This window comes from Notamacropus eugenii, chromosome 2 (genome assembly GCF_028372415.1).
Source record: "Notamacropus eugenii isolate mMacEug1 chromosome 2, mMacEug1.pri_v2, whole genome shotgun sequence".
Lineage (NCBI taxonomy): Eukaryota > Metazoa > Chordata > Mammalia > Diprotodontia > Macropodidae > Notamacropus > Notamacropus eugenii.
The window spans coordinates 75,768,555-75,785,733 of record NC_092873.1 but is presented as its reverse complement, the minus strand read 5'-3'; the positions used below and the strand labels follow the sequence as shown (position 1 = coordinate 75,785,733).

General features: G+C 41.7%; 1 protein-coding gene across 1 annotated transcript in view; it reads right to left on the bottom strand.

Annotated features, from left to right (window-relative positions):
* Positions 1–15,238, bottom strand: part of NTN1 (netrin 1) — a 376,740-nt gene extending 361,502 nt beyond the window's left edge. Inside the window, exons 1-2 of the mRNA XM_072641064.1 lie at positions 15,109–15,238; positions 13,610–14,686 (exon numbers count right to left, since the gene is read on the bottom strand). Of these exons, the coding sequence (XP_072497165.1) occupies positions 13,610–14,627 (1,018 nt within the window). The 5' untranslated portion in view covers positions 14,628–14,686; positions 15,109–15,238. The remainder of the gene's footprint in view (positions 1–13,609; positions 14,687–15,108) is intronic.
* Positions 15,239–17,179: the final 1,941 nt, after the last annotated feature.

Sequence of the window (17,179 nt, the reverse complement as noted above, 5' to 3'; positions counted from 1 at the left end):
AACATAAAGAATTTTGGGGTAAATCATAAAGTAAGGAGGAATAATTGAGTCTGGAATTACCAAATTTCAAACTATATTACAAAGCATAAATTATCATAACTTGTTGGTACTAGTTTTGTTTTTTTTTAAAGTAAGAACAGACTATTTAAGCAAGATTTAGAAGTAGTCAATTATTTCACGAACCCAAGAACACCAACTTATACAGATAAGAAGTTTCTATTTCACAAAAGATTTTTGGGGAAAAAAAAAACTGAAAAGCAATTTGACAGAACCTGACACCATACGCCAAAATAAGGTCTAAAGGTACACACAAATATAAAAGATTACGTGATTTTAAAAAATTAAGAGAAAGGAATATGGTGCTTTATACAACAATGGTTAGGGGAAGATTTTTGTATAAACAAGAGATAGAGGTGATCATAAAAGATAAAATACACAATGTCAGTCATATAAAATTGAAAAGATTTTGCATGAACAAAATCAATTAACATAGTATGAGAAACTATTAATTCAGGAAAAAAATATTGATAGCAAATTTCTGTGATAAGAGTCTAATATCCAGGAGTTAATAAAAATGAAAAAGAACAAGGGAATTCTCAAAGAAATAGGGCAAAAGTATTAATAGACTATTTTCTTTTCAAAAAATTTTTACATATATATGTGTATATATGTATATATATATTTTTTTCTTTTTTTAATTCAAAAAACAAAACAATCATTACCATAATACCAGATTTCAATCAGCAAAAATCTGTCTTCTTACCCTTCCAACTTGAGAGCTAAAGAAAAACAAACTCCATTACAAGCATGCATAGTCAGGTCCTACAAATTTACACACAGGCCATATTTTTTTTTAAATGTGACTCATTCCCCACTTTCAGTCCTTTGCCTCTCTGATTAGGAAGTGGGTAGCATGTTTCATCAACAATCCTCTGCAATCATGCTTGGTCATTACACCGATAGGAGTTCCTAATTCTCTTTAAGATTTTTGCATTTACTATATTACTGTCATAATACCATCATGTTTAATACTGTCTCCTGATTAACTTAATTCAAGATTAAATCATACAGGTCTTCCCAGGTTTCTCTGAAAATATCCCTTTCATAATTTCTTACAGAATAACACTATTTCATCACATTTCTATGCAATAATTTGCTTATCTATTCCCCAGTTGATGGGAACCCCCTAATATTTCCATTCTATACCATCTCATAGCTGCATTTTTTTACATTCTTAAAATTTATTTTGCTTAGGAGCAATTCCTCTCTTAACTTACCTTCCCTGTAATCCCACCTCCCCTTCTGCCCATTCCCTCCTATTTCCTTGTTGAGTGAAATGTATTTCTGTCCAACTGTACAAGTACATTCTTTCTTCCTTGAACGTTCAGAAGAGAGTGAAGCTGAAATGTTAGCAGCTCCCCCCACATTCTCCTCATGGTCTGTATAGATGTCTGCTTGCACACACTGATTATATGAGATAACTTCCCCTAACCTTCCTTTCTCCCTCCCTCCTTTCCATTCTCTTAAAATCATCAATATAATAGAACTGCTCCCTGACCTAGTCTGATTGGACTCCTTCCATGGACCCGGATGATGCTAGAGCTCAGACAGGACATATTTACCACTGCCCTATATCTGGATGTAAACAGTTTATCCTTGTTTCATACTTCATCCTTGTTCATTTGTTACTTTTTAAGTTTCTCTTCACTCTTGTATTTGAATTTCAATATTTCTCTGTACCTCTGGTCTTTCATGAGGAATGCTTGGAAATCCTCTATTTCATTACAATTCTATTTTTCCTTCTCTATACAATTTTATTAATAATACATTAATTAATATATTAATTTTATTAATCAGTTTTGCTGGGTAAGTTATTCTTGGCTGTAAGCACGTACCCTTTGCCTTCTGGAACGCTGTAGTCCAAGTTGTTTCTGCACTTCTTTATAGAGGTGACTGCTAAATAATATGTAATCCTGACTGCAGTCCCTCCATAACTTGAATTCTTTCTGACTGCTTACAGTATTTTTTTTCTTTGACTTGCAAGCTCTGAATTTTGACTATAATGTTCCTGAGCATTTTAATTTGGGAGTTTCTTTCAGGAAGTTAATGGTGCATTCCTTCTATTTCTACTTTGACCTTTGACTCTAAGAGATCTGGGCAGTTTTCTCTTAAGATTTCTTGAAATATAATGTGTAATCTTGATTTTTGACCATGATTTTCTGATGGTCCAATGATTCTTAAATTTTTCTTCTCCATCTGTTTTCCAGGTCAGTTGTGCTTACCAAGAAATATTCTACATTTTCTTCTATTTTTTTCTGCCTTTTGACTTTGTTTTAATATTTCTTGTTGCCTGATGGAGAAATTGGCTTCCACTTGGTCCATTCAAATTTAGGGAGTTTGTTGCTTGGGCAAGGTTCTGTACCTCTTGGGCCAAGCTGTTAATTCCCTTTCCAGTTTTTTCCTCCATAGCCCTCATTTCTTTTCCAAATTTTTTCATCAAGTGCTATCATTTTATTTGTTAAAATAAACATTTAAACTATTTTTTAAACCTTTGCTTCATCTTTCAGGTGTGCTAGTTGAATTTGTACCCAAAAGCTGCGTTTTTCTCTAAGGCAACGCTTGTAGATGTTTTGGAGTCATTCTCTTCTAGGTTGTTCCAACCAACGTAACAAAGCTTTATGGTGTGTGTGTGTGCACGCGCATTTGTGTGTGGTTTGTTTGGGTTTTTTGCCCATTCTTTCAGCCTATCTTCTGACTTTAGATTTGACACTAAGCCTGGGCTCTACTACACTTCTGGAGGGAAGGTCTGGACTGACCCTCTTATTGCTTTCTTATGGTACTGAATGTTGTGTTGTTATAGGATCTCAGGGACAGGCTCCCAAAGTGGTCTGATCCAGGGCAAAATCTGATTGCTTTGCCCTTGGTCTGAGCCCTATAATTTCCAGCCCCTATTAGCCTGCTGAAAAGTTCTGTTGGAATTAAGATGAACAAGCATAAGGTATGCAAAAACATCTGGTATGTCCATCGTGCTACAGTGGAAAACAGCACTGGATTTGGGGTCAAATGACCTGAGTTCCAGTTCTGTTAGCTGTGAGCCCTTGAATAAGTCATTTAACCTCTCTGGCCTCAGTTTCCTCATCTGTAAAATGAAGAATTTTGACTAAATGACCTCTGAGTTCCCTTCTAGCTTTCGATCTATGAAACCTTTATTAAATCTATAAACTGAAAAAAGAAGAACCATAGGAAAGGGATATACCTTAATACTATATAAGGAGCAGGGAGAATGCATGAGAAGAAATAATGGAAGAATCCTGATGAAGACTTAAATAGGTATACTTAATCTTTTTTATGTCACAGGCCCCTTTGTTGGTCTGGTGAAACCTATGGATCCCTTCTCAGAACAATGCCTTTAAATGCATAAATAAAACATTTAGGACTGTAAATGAAGTATTATACATATATTTTTTAAAAGTTCTGTTGGTTCACAGTGATAGAACTGCAGGCTCTCCTTAGGTCTAGGATTCCTGCCTTGGTTATTTCTCTGCTGGCTAAGCTAACTGATGGAACAGATCCTGCTCTGCACCTGGGGTCTGAGTCAAACTACTGTTGCTTGCTTCTGAAGATGTTCTTTTCTTGGTATATCATCCAGGGCCTCACTACTTGAGTAGCCCTTCCAACCAACCCCAGAGTGGACAGGTCCCCTTCTCAGTCCATCTTACACCTTATGAAGTGGAACTGAGTAGCTGACACCAAAGCTGCCAGTTCATACCTGTACCCATTGAAGTACCCCAAGATGGTCTGGGGAGGGGGTTCTGCAATATGGATTTGGGTCCTTCTGTTGCCCTGTGTCCTGGAACAGTCTCAGGTGACATGCTCCTCCTGGAGCAACCTTTTCTCTAGCCTCTTCAGACATAAGTCTGTCTCTTTATGCCAAGTTAGGCTGGACAAATAACTTGTTATGACTTTTCTCGATTTCCTCAGCAGGATTTGGTTTGATCTATTTTCTAGATTTGTTTGGAGGAGTTTTGTGCACGGCAGCTCATCTGGATTGCTTCCTCCTATACTACCATCTTGGCTCTAAGAGGCTATTTTCAAGGGAATAAATGCAAACTGTCTATAATCACATGGAAAAGTAATACTAATCACTAATAATAAAAATGCAAATTAAAACAACTCTGAGGTTTCATCTCACACTCATCACTGTTGGTAGAGTTGTGAATTGGTCTAACCATTCTGGAAAACAATTTAGGATTCTGGTAGACAAGTCACTAAACTGTACATACCTTTTGACCTAATAATAGCAGTCAGTCAACAAATATTTTTTAAGCGTTTACCATGTGCTAAGCAGTGGAAATATAAATACAAGCAAAAGACAGACTACTAGACATTTTGTCCAAGCAAAATAAAGTAGAGGTAAAAGCCCCACGTGTGCAAAAAAGTATAGCAGAATTCACTGCAATAGTAAACAATTGTAAGGAAAGTATATTTGCACTCTAAGTACTTACCAGGACCAAAATACAAAGGAAAATAACTTGGAAAGGATTCAGAACTCTACTCAATGAATGCTACAATCAAATATGATTCAGAAGATTAATGACAAAATATATCTCCTACTTCTAGGCTGAGAGATGACAGAATAAAGGTGTATAATGAGACGTGGCCACTGCTGATTTATTTGCCTTAAATATACTTATTTGTAATGAATGGGGAGGTTTTCTCTGTGGAAGGCGAGGTCAAGTTAGTGAGTAGGGATAGCTATACCAAAAATGAGTATTTTTTTCAAGCACAGAACAAAAAGTAATGAAAATGACTCAAACAAGTAAAACAATTTTGTTATAAACTTGCTGGATTTAAATTAGATGTATATATATTTTTAAAACTATACTTAACAGAAGTTCACAGTTACTTTTATGATCTTTTTGTATGTTGAAATGCTTGTGTTTATTGATGACTGCCAAATTAACAAGAAAAAAGAAAACAGGAATGGCTGAGTAGATCATGATATGTTCAATGAAAGATTTTTTTCAAAGAAATGTTATAAATAAGAAGAACTCAGGTAATTTGGGACAACAAAAACAGACCAATTAATAAGCATTTATTAAGCACCTATTATGCACTAGGCAAAAACAAAAATTAAATAGTTCCTGCCCTCAAAGAGCTTATATTGTGGGTGGGTGGAGGGGGGGGAAGATGTATATAAGTAAGTATACATACAAAATCAATACAAGGAAATTTCAGAGGGGTAGGCACTAACAGGTAGATCAGAGAGACTAAGACGTGGAAGGGGCCTTAGGGGCCAACGAGTCCAACCTCATCATTTTATGGATGAGAAAACAGAAAGGATGAAAGACTTGCTCAGTCACAAATATGGCATTTGGGGCAAGATTTGAATTCAGGGGTAAAATCTGAATTCAGGCCTTCTGACTACAAGTCCAGATCCCTCATCACTATACCATCTAGCTACTCCTAGAAAGGACCACAAAAGGCCTCATGTAAGAGGTGGTGCCTGAGCTGAGCTCTGAATTAAACTGGGCATTTTTCTAAGAAGCAAATTGAAGGCACAGAGACAGAAAATGGGACCATGGATTTTTGAGAAGGGGAGAAAGCAGTCAAACCAAAAGGACTACTTACATTATGACCACGATAATGTAAAGGACAACTGTGAAAGATTTTAGTATTTAGACACAGTCAAATGCTGATATGTTTTTAGTTACTATAATTTATTTGTTGCAAGAAAAGGCTGTATGGAAGGGATGGAGGTGGACAGAATCATCAAGAAGTGACAAGGATATTTTTTAAAACATGACCAATATGACATTTTTTAAAAGAAAAAAATGGTGGCTATACCTCTAATGTTTAGTTTCTTCACCTTGAAAAATGAGATCCATTCAGACCTCAAATCACCTTCTGTGACTCGGTGGAGGCCTGGCCATCTTCAGCAAGTCTAAAGAGCTATCAAAGACTTGAAATATTACAAAGTAGATCCAACAGAAACAAAGACCTAAAAAAGACCTTAGGGATCCTCTTGTCCAACCCTCTCACACTCTGCAAATCAGGAAAATGAATCTCAGATAAGTGAAGTGATTTGCCCAAGGTCAAAGGGAAAGTGAAAGAACTGAGAATCAAAACCAGGTCTGATGCCAAATCCAGAGCTCTTCCCACTACATTACAAGCAAGCTACCCTTATTTCTAATTAGTCCCCCTAATAGTAATAATAATAAGATTAATAATAAATGACATTTATATACATTTTTTAAAAACCAGACCTGTGATTTTATTAGTACAGGGATTTCCTCTTCCTGTGCAGATCAGCATCTTCATTGAAACTTAGGGTCTTTCAGAGTTGCCTGGGGCAGTTAAAAGTTAAGTGACCTTGCCCAGTAGTATACAGCCAGTGTATACAGAGGCAGCCAAGTTTTCCTTTCTATCCATTATGCCATGCTAACCCACATCCCTCAAGTTCCCCCCATACACAAGAATTATAAAATGAAATGCATATTATCACATCCCACAAACAACCCTGTGGGGTAGGTTTTATCTCTATTTTATAGATAAGGAAACTAAGGACCACAGATTTGTCACACAGGGTCTGAACTCATGTTTTTCTGCCTCCAGTGGCCAGTACTCAATTCACTACAAATGGGACCTGCTTTGATTTTCCCACAGTTAATGAACTCTTCCCTTACATGTAGTGCTACCTAATGTCTAGGTCTGAAAGTCAAGCGTCTAGAGCTAAAGGGTACAACCCTGGATCACAGGACTTGAAACTTTGGGATCATTTATAGAATAAGGGGGGTAGATAAGATGAGCATTTCCACCTAGCTCAAAGACTCACTTGCTATATGTCACTGGCAGGGCATTTATCCTTTCTCAATAAAGGGGGTATAGTCACACAGTTCACCTGGGTAAAGATTTGACAGAGAAGTGGAAAAGACAAGGGAGAAAGCACCAAAAGCAAAGTACTAGTGGCCAGAAGGATTTCCATGGGGCCTGGCACTGACTGAACAACGTGTAAATTACATGCTAAACAGATGCAAATTAGACGCTATTATTTTGGAGTCCACAGTTTGGACACTGTTTGTATTAAGACTACAGAACTGTTACAGAGGTCCTGTGGGCCTCCTATTCAAGGCAACTAAAATACTGGGTTCCTGGAGGTTATATGGCATTACACAAGTCTAACCCTCTGACAATAAATATTCTTACAATAAATATCTTGTTATGACTACTATTTCTAAGTCTCAGATCATTTATTTCAAGTTATATCTAAAACAGCAGCCTACATTTCAGTAACCTGGGGTTTTCCCAAGCAGTGCTTGACCTGAACCATAAAGCACGTTCAAGTAGTCTGTGGTTTATGGATCATGCTCTAGGGCTATCCCAGAGGTAGTTCAATGGATTGATAAATGATCAATAGACTTTTCCATGATTAGTGAAACTGACAGCTATTTTTATCTCTCCACATTATAACTAGTTTCAGTCTCTCTCTCTCTCTCTCTCTCTCTCTCTCTCTCTCTCTCTCTCTCTCTCTCTCTCATTTGCTGGTTAGCTTTGTGCCAAATACACTCATCCTTCCATCTCTGAATGCTGGGCTCTAACCCCAGGGGTCTCACTACCAAGTGTTCCAGGCATCTAGCAGTACAATATACAGAGCACTGAACAGTGAGGCAAAAGTCCTCAGTCTAATCCAGGTTATGCCACATATTTGACGTGTTACCCTAGGTGAGTCGCAGTTCTTGTGTCTGGATCTTGGTTTCCTCTTCTATAAACTGGCCTAGGTGAAATCCTAGGTTCCCTCTTCTCTAAACCTTAAATCTTCTGCCTTTGTGAAGGTTCTAATACGTACCCTTACCAAGCCAAATATCTTGCAAAAGATCATGGGTCATTTTGAGAATATTCGATTTAATTAATGATGGTCTCTTAGAACTCTCAGATTCTACAATGGAAGATTGTGCAGAAAGTCAAGATATGATTACTGTTTAGGAAAGGGAAGGAAAAAGAACTGCTCACAAAGTATTTGTACTTGTGTATCCCCAGCTAAGACTTTTATAATTGAGGTCTCCAGAGAGCAATTTATTACAGTGAAGCCATTGTGTACAACAGACACTGTAGAAGCCATCAAGATAACAGGGATAACAACCCAATGGACTTTTGAAGTGTAAACATAAAAGTTTACAACGTTGGTTTAATCCCAAGACAAAAAATTTGCTTAATGAAAAGCACAACTCACCCCAAGGAGGGAATATCGATACCAGCTGTGAGCTGCAAGGAGGGGATTCCTTCCAGGGAACATCTGAATTTCAAAATGTTGCTTTCCAATATTTACTCTGGACATGAATTCTCAAATACTTTTCTGAGGATCTCATTTTTCTACAGGAGAAGGTCAGGGAGAAGTCTGGGCAGGGCAAACAGAGAGCTTAGCTGATCCTGGAAAAGCAGAGTCTAGCCCCAGTAGGGTTACTCTGACCAACTTTTCACTTATTGGGTAAAGTCGGAAGCAGCCTCATTTGGTCTTTTGGCAGCCTGGTGCATTGTTTGGGCTAATGTTTCCACGTTATTTGGGTAGTGCTGGGAGGTTCCTGCCCACCAGGTGCTAATGAGAATGCCAGCAGAGGTGCTTGCTCCAGCTGCTCTGGCTTACAGAGATAAATGACCTACCCACACTGTTTACACATTTAAACAGCACTTACTAGCTTCACACCAGGGACTCAGAAATGCCATTTCCCACCAAACCCCTCTCTTTAACTACATCACACTTCTTAACTCCTTCCTAGCCTCCTTTAATTTGCTCATTTATTTTGGCTTTCCTGGAAGCCCTGAGATGCTGGAGGGCAGAGTCAGGCAACCATATCACTAGGCCAAAAGGGGAAAACAGCTGGGGCTTTCTGATTTGTAGCTCTGTTTCATCTCCTTTGAAGGAAAGAAATTTTATAGAACTAAGCAGGAGTAAAATCAGTAAAGCTAATAAAACTCTTATCCATAAACAATAACTTTGAGTAATGAGGGTGCAAATACTCAAATCCCTCACTTTCATTTCTAACCTCAGGGCTCTCTTTTGCTTAGACCGACAGCTAAGATAAAGCTTAAAACCTAATATACAATATCTTATCTATCTGATATGTTATCAGTTGTGGAACCAATTCCAATCCTTGATAGAGCCAACAGGTTCTCCTAACTCTCTTCCTACAAAGAAGCACCCTAAAGAAAGAGCACCACACTAGACTGCAGTCCAGGGACTAAATTACTCAATCTCTTTATGTCTTCCGTTTTCTCCTTTTAAAATAAGAAGACTGGATTTTCAGGGGTTCTTAAATTTTCTGTGTCATGGACCTTTGGGGCAGTCTAGTGAAGCCTACGGAACCCTTCTTAGAATAATTATTTTAAATGAATAAGAACGCACAGGTTTACCAAGGAAACCAATAATACTGAAATAGTTATTTTGAAAAAAAAATTTTAATTCATAAATCCCAGGTTTAAAAAAAAAAAACAACCCCAGTAGATGATCTCTGAGGTTCCTTCCAGCTCTTATGAGCTATCAAATTATTAATGGAATAATAATTGCCAAAAAACGATTATTTTTCCTTTTCATTCTTGCAGAGATTTTTGCTGATTTTTTCTTTACATTTCAAGTGTATCATTTCCAGGAAGATCAATGGGCAGAACATGGGAACCCTTGGGTAGATCAGTCATTTGTAAAAGGAACTGATTCATTCTAAGCTGTATTGAAACTGCTGTGAGCATCAAATTGCAGGTACCTCACTACCACGGGAGTCCAGTACTGGCCCAGCAAGGGGCTCACTTTGCAAAGCCATCTTTTATATAAGTTTTAAATTACAGTTGGGATGATGCAAAGCCCTAGAATGAGTGGCAGAACAAGTTTTCATAAGCTTGTCCTGCAACAAACTGGAAAGGTCTCATGCTGACACCCTTATAGTAAGATTAAGTACCATGCTTCATCAGGCACTAAATACTAACACAGGTCCTCCAACATCAGTGGGAACGCTGATTAAAAGTGATGTCAATAATTTATGAAACACAATATGTTCTTCAGATGCTAAGAAGAAGAAAGCGGGGAAAACCCAGAAATCCAGGTGGTGAAAAACTGCTCATGCATTTCCCCTTGGATGTACACCCCCACCATGCATGGATGAATGCAAATGCACACATGTATAAAAGCATGAGAACACTGATACATATGGGCGGAAGAGAGTATTTAGTTATTCCACTGAGAGCTGTCAGGACTGTAACATTATATATACATAGTCTTGTCTTTTGCATTGTTTTGAATTATTTCTGGGAAGAAATTCTAAATTGAATTTAAGATAAATCGTGCCTTTCCAAGTGGACATATTTATACCATAGAGACCTCTACCTTGAAACAATGCAGAAAAGGAGGCAACTAACGTGTGCTTTATAACAATATGAAAAATACTGTGGTCCTATTTCAAAGTCTTATTTTATCACGTTTAAAAATCTTGAAAATATATTAGTGTTATTTTTGTTATGATCCACAAAGAAGATGAAAATGTTTAATCTTTTGAAAATCATATTTGATTTTTTTTCATACGGAAAAGATGAACTGCATAGAGGGCAAGGTTAATCAGTACCAAGACAGCGTTCTGGATATTTAAGTCTCATGTCCCTGTGGGTTCTAAAATTCTATTTTTGTTTTTCTTCCTTTTGCTCAGGGTATGCATATTCTGGATAAAGTATTTCAAAAGTATGAATTCTAATGAAAACAGAAATGTATAGCACAAAATTAGTATTGTAAAGATTCGGTAATACGTCCTTAAGTCACCTGTCACATACTAATTCATTCACACAACTCCACTATAGGTTTTATTGTTTAGGGGTTTTCATTTCTGTAAAAAGTTCAACCTTTAATTGTAAATTCCTTGAAAAGAATTGCACTGGCTTTATTTTTGTAAGATGATAAACAATCACACAGATTCTAGGTTATTTTCACTATTAAGAATTTATAGTCCCTTCAATATTGGATTTTAATCTACAGAACACCAGAAAACTGACTGAAAGGAACTGTACATTGCTTTAATATTGTTGTATTAGCAGGAAGGCAAAATAATTGTAAAGATTTCAAGTTATTTTAGCTATTAAAATTAGAGAGAAAAAAATCATTACAAACTAGAATAGCTACCATGGATATTTCAAGCTGCATCTACCAAACACAAACCAAAAACACTTCTTTGAAAAAAAAAGGAAGTCAAACTGATTTGGGGTGTGATGTGGACAAAAATAATCAGTTATTTTGCTTAACCTTTTTTTGGTTCATTTGTTACTAATTTAATTAATTAGCTGACTGATCAATTTTGTCGGAATGTTCAACGTAGTCTGTGTGAAGGCATTCCTTTTATGGTGAGAAAAAACCCTTTAAATTATTGAATTTATTTAAAATGCTACTCATCATTCAGACAGATTATTTCTCCATAGATTAAAAAAATCGTGTTGAATTCTCTGGCAAATCTCATTAGCAGTGATAGTAGAGAAGGAGTCAGAATTCAAGTCAATCAAACTTTACCCCAATGCCAGACGAGTTTATCTAAATTATACACTTTACTTTGTCTGTGGGAGCCCTGCCTATTACAAGATCTTCCATATCTATGTACAAAGTAGAACTATGGAATTGTTAACTTCAAAACATTCTAGAAAGACCAAATACCATCAATATCCCCACCTCCCAACATCACAAAAGAAAGATAGAGAAAGAAAGAAGGGATGAAAGAAAGAAAAAGAAAACGCACATTTCTAAAGCACCAGAACTCAAGAAATGGCAGATCGAATTAGATCCCAAGACCAAGACACATGTAGATATTACCTCTGCACAAACTATGGACAAAGAACTTCATACCTTTTCTAGTTTCGTCCACCAAAGGAAGAGAGAATGAATACCCAGAACTACAAAAGTGTGGTTTATTCTGTGCAAAAATAGATGATCAGCAATCTAAGGAAGGCACAGTTTCCTTAAAACCAGCTATCCTAGCTCTTGACCTGAATGTTACAGGCTTTTTTTTTTCCAGGAGATTGTTCAAATGACTGTGTCTACAAGTCATAAAGCACAAACTATTCAACAATGACATGACACAATTAATCAAAACCAGACCCCAAACGTGTGTTCATGGGGACCGAAGAATTCTGTAGTGTGTCTGAGAGAATGCAGACATAATGGGAGAACAGACTCAAAAAAAGGAAATGCAAAAAACTGCAAAGATACAGTTTGATATAACTTTCAATCCTGACTCTAATTTTTATTCAGCAGTTTTTAAGAGATTACATTCCCTTAATAGAAGGCAGGGAAAACTTAAAATGTACCTTATATATTACTATTTTACAGATTTGGAAATTGAGGCATGGATATTTGCAGGGAACAAAGATTGTGTGTACCTGTAGAAGTCAGGGTATCAATCTGTGTATCTGACATTAGAAAGAGCCTTTGTTTTAGCTTCAATTTTAGCCTCAAAGTTTTCAGTCATGAACTTTGTCTTCTCAGAGTTGAAACTGTGAATTTTACTGGTAAGTGAGAAGTTTAGGCCTCGATTATATCCGACGTTGGTAACTTCCCAGAACTCTTATTTGTTTTGGTTTGGTTGGAGGAGGGAGTTATTTTTTTTCTTTGAATTCTCAAAATAATTCCTGAACTCTCCCTTCTGTTGCACTTTGCCTACGTAATAGGTTATTAATCTGAATTTCATCATGTTTCTTCCTTTAACATAAACATACTGCAAACAAAACAAATTTCATTTTTAAAAAGAAATTGACCAACCCGCAATGAATTAAAAGGTCATCTGTGCCAGGTATAGACTCAACCCCGAATTAAAAAATGTTCCTGCCTGTAACTGTTCATAGGATTTGCAACCTGTCCCTGATTTGTCATGTGGCAAATGAAATCCAAGGTAAACTTGGTGAGGCCTAGAATTCCTTACACCTCCCACCGCCACTATAGAGGGGAGCATTCAACCCATTGCGCATATAGAGGTCGGCACTGGAAAACACTGACTTGTTCTGATAGCAGACCTTCAGGGCCAAATAGATGTAAAAGTAACATACGCATCTATCTGGGCAAGTGAGGGAGGGCTTGGTAAAAACGGGAATTACTGAATCATTTCTAGGTGGACTCTTTCTCTCCCTTCCTGGCTCTGCTGGGGGGCTTTGGGGTAGGTTCAGCACTTGGCGGGTACGCGCGCGCGCACCCACACACGTCCAGTAAGCTTCAGAGAATTCTGTCCAGCGTAGCCCCTGGCCTGCGGGAGTCTGATCCTGACGTTTTTTCTCCTAAACTACCAGTCCGACCTCCCCTTTGCGCCCCAGAGCTCAGGAGGTGGGAGCGGGAACGGGCGTCAGGGACCTGGAGGAAGGTCTCGGCTCTTACGCCAAGCGCGCAGCTCCGGGCACGGAGGATTCCCTGCCCTGGCCGGGCGGAGGGCGCAGCCCCGTTTCCCACCCTCCGCACCGGCTCTCCGGCTCCTCTCACGCCGTGCGCTGGTTCTCCATCCTAGGCTCCCCGACGCCGCCGTCCCTCCACTCTGCTTCTCTCCCATCCCTCCCCTAGGCCGGAGCCCCGAAGCTCCCGGCCGCGGCCGGGCGCACCACTCACCCACGCACTCGTTGGCCTCCCGGGCCGTGGCCCGCTGCCAGGGTCGGTCGTAGTGGAACGGCTTGCAGCGGTCGCACTCCGGTCCCGCCGTGTTGTGCTTGCAGTCGCACACCAGACTGTCGTCGCGGTCGCGCACACAGCGGGCAGCGTGGCCGTTGCACTTGCAACGGCCGCCCACCTGCAGGTCCGAAACAGCGTAGAAGTAGGAGTCCCGCGCCAGCTCCGAGTCATCTTCGTTCTCGTCGCCGAAGGTGTGCAGCCGGTTAAAGGCCACGCGGATGTCTGTGGCCGTGACCCAGTCCTGCAGGACTGGAGAGTTATCGAAGTCGTGCGCGGAGGGCCGCCCGTCCAGCGTGCTGAAGGCGATCAGCCCCCCGGACAGCGGCCGCATGTCCGTGTGCGAGTCGGTGCAGACAGCCTCCTGCTCGTTCTGCTTGGTGATGGGAGCCCGATGGGGGCGGTTGTACATCTTGCGGCACTGCGTCGAGTAGAACTGGAAGGGCACCCAAGTGCGCCCGTAGTCCATGGACTTGTAGATTGCCATGGACTCGGGCCTCGGGGAGCAGAACTGGAGGCTCACGTAGGTAACCTCAAACTTCTTGCCCAGGGAGAGCGTCAGGGTCACGTTGTGCGGGAACTGCAGGTAGTTCTCGGACTGCCAGCAGGTCAGGTTGTGCGGGTTGTTGAGGTCAGTGAGGAAAGTGGGCGGGTGCGCCTTCTTGGGGTCCGAAGCGTTGCAGAGGTGGCAGGAGCGCAGCCGCTCCTCTCCGCGCTCCACCACCACGCAGTAGCGGGCCGGGGGTCGTCCGCAGGTGCTGGACACTTTCACGTCCTTGCCGAAAGCCGAGTTCACGAAGTCGGGGATGCAGCGGCGGGGATGCCCGTTTTCGTCAGAGCAGGGGTCCGGCTGCGCTGCCTGGCCCGCGAACATGCTGAGCCCCGGCCCCCCGCGCACCGCTTCCACCAGGCACGCCACGGCCGCCAGAGCTGCCAGCGCCTCCCACACTCTGCGCATCATGCTGCGTCCAGCTTGCCTCAGGCTCGGCCGCCGACCTGTCCGCCCACTCCGTAAATCGCCTGCGGAGAGAGAAGAGAGGGTACCCGCGCTCAACGAGGGGGACGGGTGCCCAGGAGCCCCAGGCAGGGAGGCGAAACCAGGCGCCAGCCCCAAGGAAAGGCGAGCCCGGCGGCGTAGAGCTGAGATCTCCCCGCATATTGACCCTCCGGACCAAGGCAGGAGCATTCCCCAAGCCGGCCTTCCCAGCCCATTCCAGCTTTGGCAGGATCTTGAGAAGCTAAGTGGCCCCTTTAACCCCGAGGAGCGAAGCCCCCCGAAGCTAGCCCAGGTCCCCCTCCCCCACCCCGAAGGCTCTTCAGCCAGAAGCGCCGCGCTGGGGGAAAAGGGTACCGCGCAGCCCCGGCAGCTGGGGGCATCCCTCCTCCGCACCCCGCTATCACGTCCGCGTCTGTGGTCCAGGAACCCGCGCACGGGACTTTACCTTGGTAGAGGGGGCAAAAGAGAAAGAAAAAGTTTGGATGGCTCCGGAATGGGAGCCGCGTCTGCGGCTGCGGTGTGCTTGGAGCCCGCTAGCGGTAGCGTTCTCAGACCGGGTTTGCCGGTTCCATGCCCTGCGCCTCGGCTGCCCTGCCTCTAGCAGTCCCACTCTCCCCGCCGCCTGCTCTGTGAGTGACGCGACCGCCCGGATACCGCCGCTCCCGCCAGAGGTCAGAGTTATGACACTCCCCGCGCCTGGAGCGCAGGCACACACATACACACACGCGCGCACACACACACACACTCACACACACACTCACACACTCGCAGCCACTGAAGGCTTCACTGCTGTGGCGGCACGGGGTGGGAGTCGTGGGCGGAGGGAAGAGCGGGGAGGGGAGGGGGTTGAGGGCGAACGACGGGCGGAGCCGCGAGAGCGGGGAGGTGGCCAATTAAACTGTCCCAGAATCTGACTGCCCTGTTACAAAGTTTCAAACCCCGGGAAAGAAGAAAGTTACAGGAATGACTGGAGTTTGAAAGAGAGGAAAAGAGAAACAGAAACTCAGCGAGAAAGAGAGTGAGAAAAGCCTAGACCTAGAGAGCCAGAGACAAAGAAAAAACCCTAGCTGGAGGGAGCTAGAAGGCGACCCGGACTGGGAAATGGATTGCTATGCCCTGGATTGTGGATGGATCTATGGGTGTGTATCCATTTGTGTGCTAGACAAGTGTGAGGTGGATAGCCTCGTAGATTTTGACTGATCCGCAAAGTCCAAGATCTAAGGTCATAAGATTTCAAGCTGAAAGTGAACATAAAAGATCATCTAGCCCAACCTCTTCGTTTTACAAATGAGGAAATTTGAGTCTCAGAAGAGCTAATATTGACCAGTGGTCAACACAGGTCTTTCCAGATCGACTACGGAATGATCTAAAGAAACAAAATGGGGGGAGGGTAAATGATAATCTTCCTGCTATTATCATCAGCACATGCGTTTTCACCTCAGCACCCAATAACAGGGCTAGTTCGGTCAATGGACAAAGCAGGCACTGTTTGATAATGATAATGATTAGGGTTCGAGAACATACCAGCACTCCTTACTCAAGCAGCTGATTGATGCTCAACTGTTACCCTCCTTATGGTTCCGTATCCCCACCCCATGCTTGCTGTGTATAATGTCCGGAAAAATAAGGGACATTTTAAGGGTTGCCTCTGTGTGTGTCTAGTCTACAGTGTATTGTGTAAATAGGGTTGTTGTTTCTTTGAGGGAAAATAGTATATGAAGAGTGACCAAGGCTGAGCTGTGGTTGTGGGAGAAAGTTGGATCTACCGATGACCAATGTGTAATAGCTTGGGGACACTGATCTCTAACTCCAGTATTCTCTCCTGACTGCACAAAGTGTCTGAATAGTGAAGTTGGTTTTGTTTCAGGATCGAAAAACAACTAAGGGGTGAAGATAGTATCTAACCCACCCAACAAAAGGGCTTTCTTCAATCATCATCCCCCTACCTTCCACTGTTTCCTAAGGATTTGTGAGGATTGGATTCAGCACGTATTCATTAAGGGTCTACCATGTGCAAACCACTATGGAAATTGAGCACTGAGACTTAAGGGGCCAAAGGTAAGTTTTGTCCAGAAAGTTCCTCTAAATCAACCTGATTAGCAGTTTGAATGAGGCAGTGGAGGGGGGTGGAGGTGGAGGAGAATGCATCATCATCTTCATCATCATTTATGGGGCTAAGGACTGGACCTTTGGTTTTACTGGCATTGGAAACTTCCAGTGAAGAAACTCCATCTAATGCAGGTCTGCAAAAATCTCTTAGGGTTGCCTAGAGCACTGAGATGTCCAAGGTCACATAAAGTAGGTCCAATGATATGTCCAAGGTCACATAGCCCAATTGTGTCAAAAATTGAATTTGAACTTGTCTTCTTAGCTCTAGGGTCATTTCTCTAGCCATTATATTAAGCTGCCTCTTTTTTGAAAGCCGATGTTTATAAAGTGTGTTGCATTTATCTCATTTAATCCTGATTGCCTTCCAGCCTCATAAAGTAGTGAAGGTATTATTGGACCTACTTTAC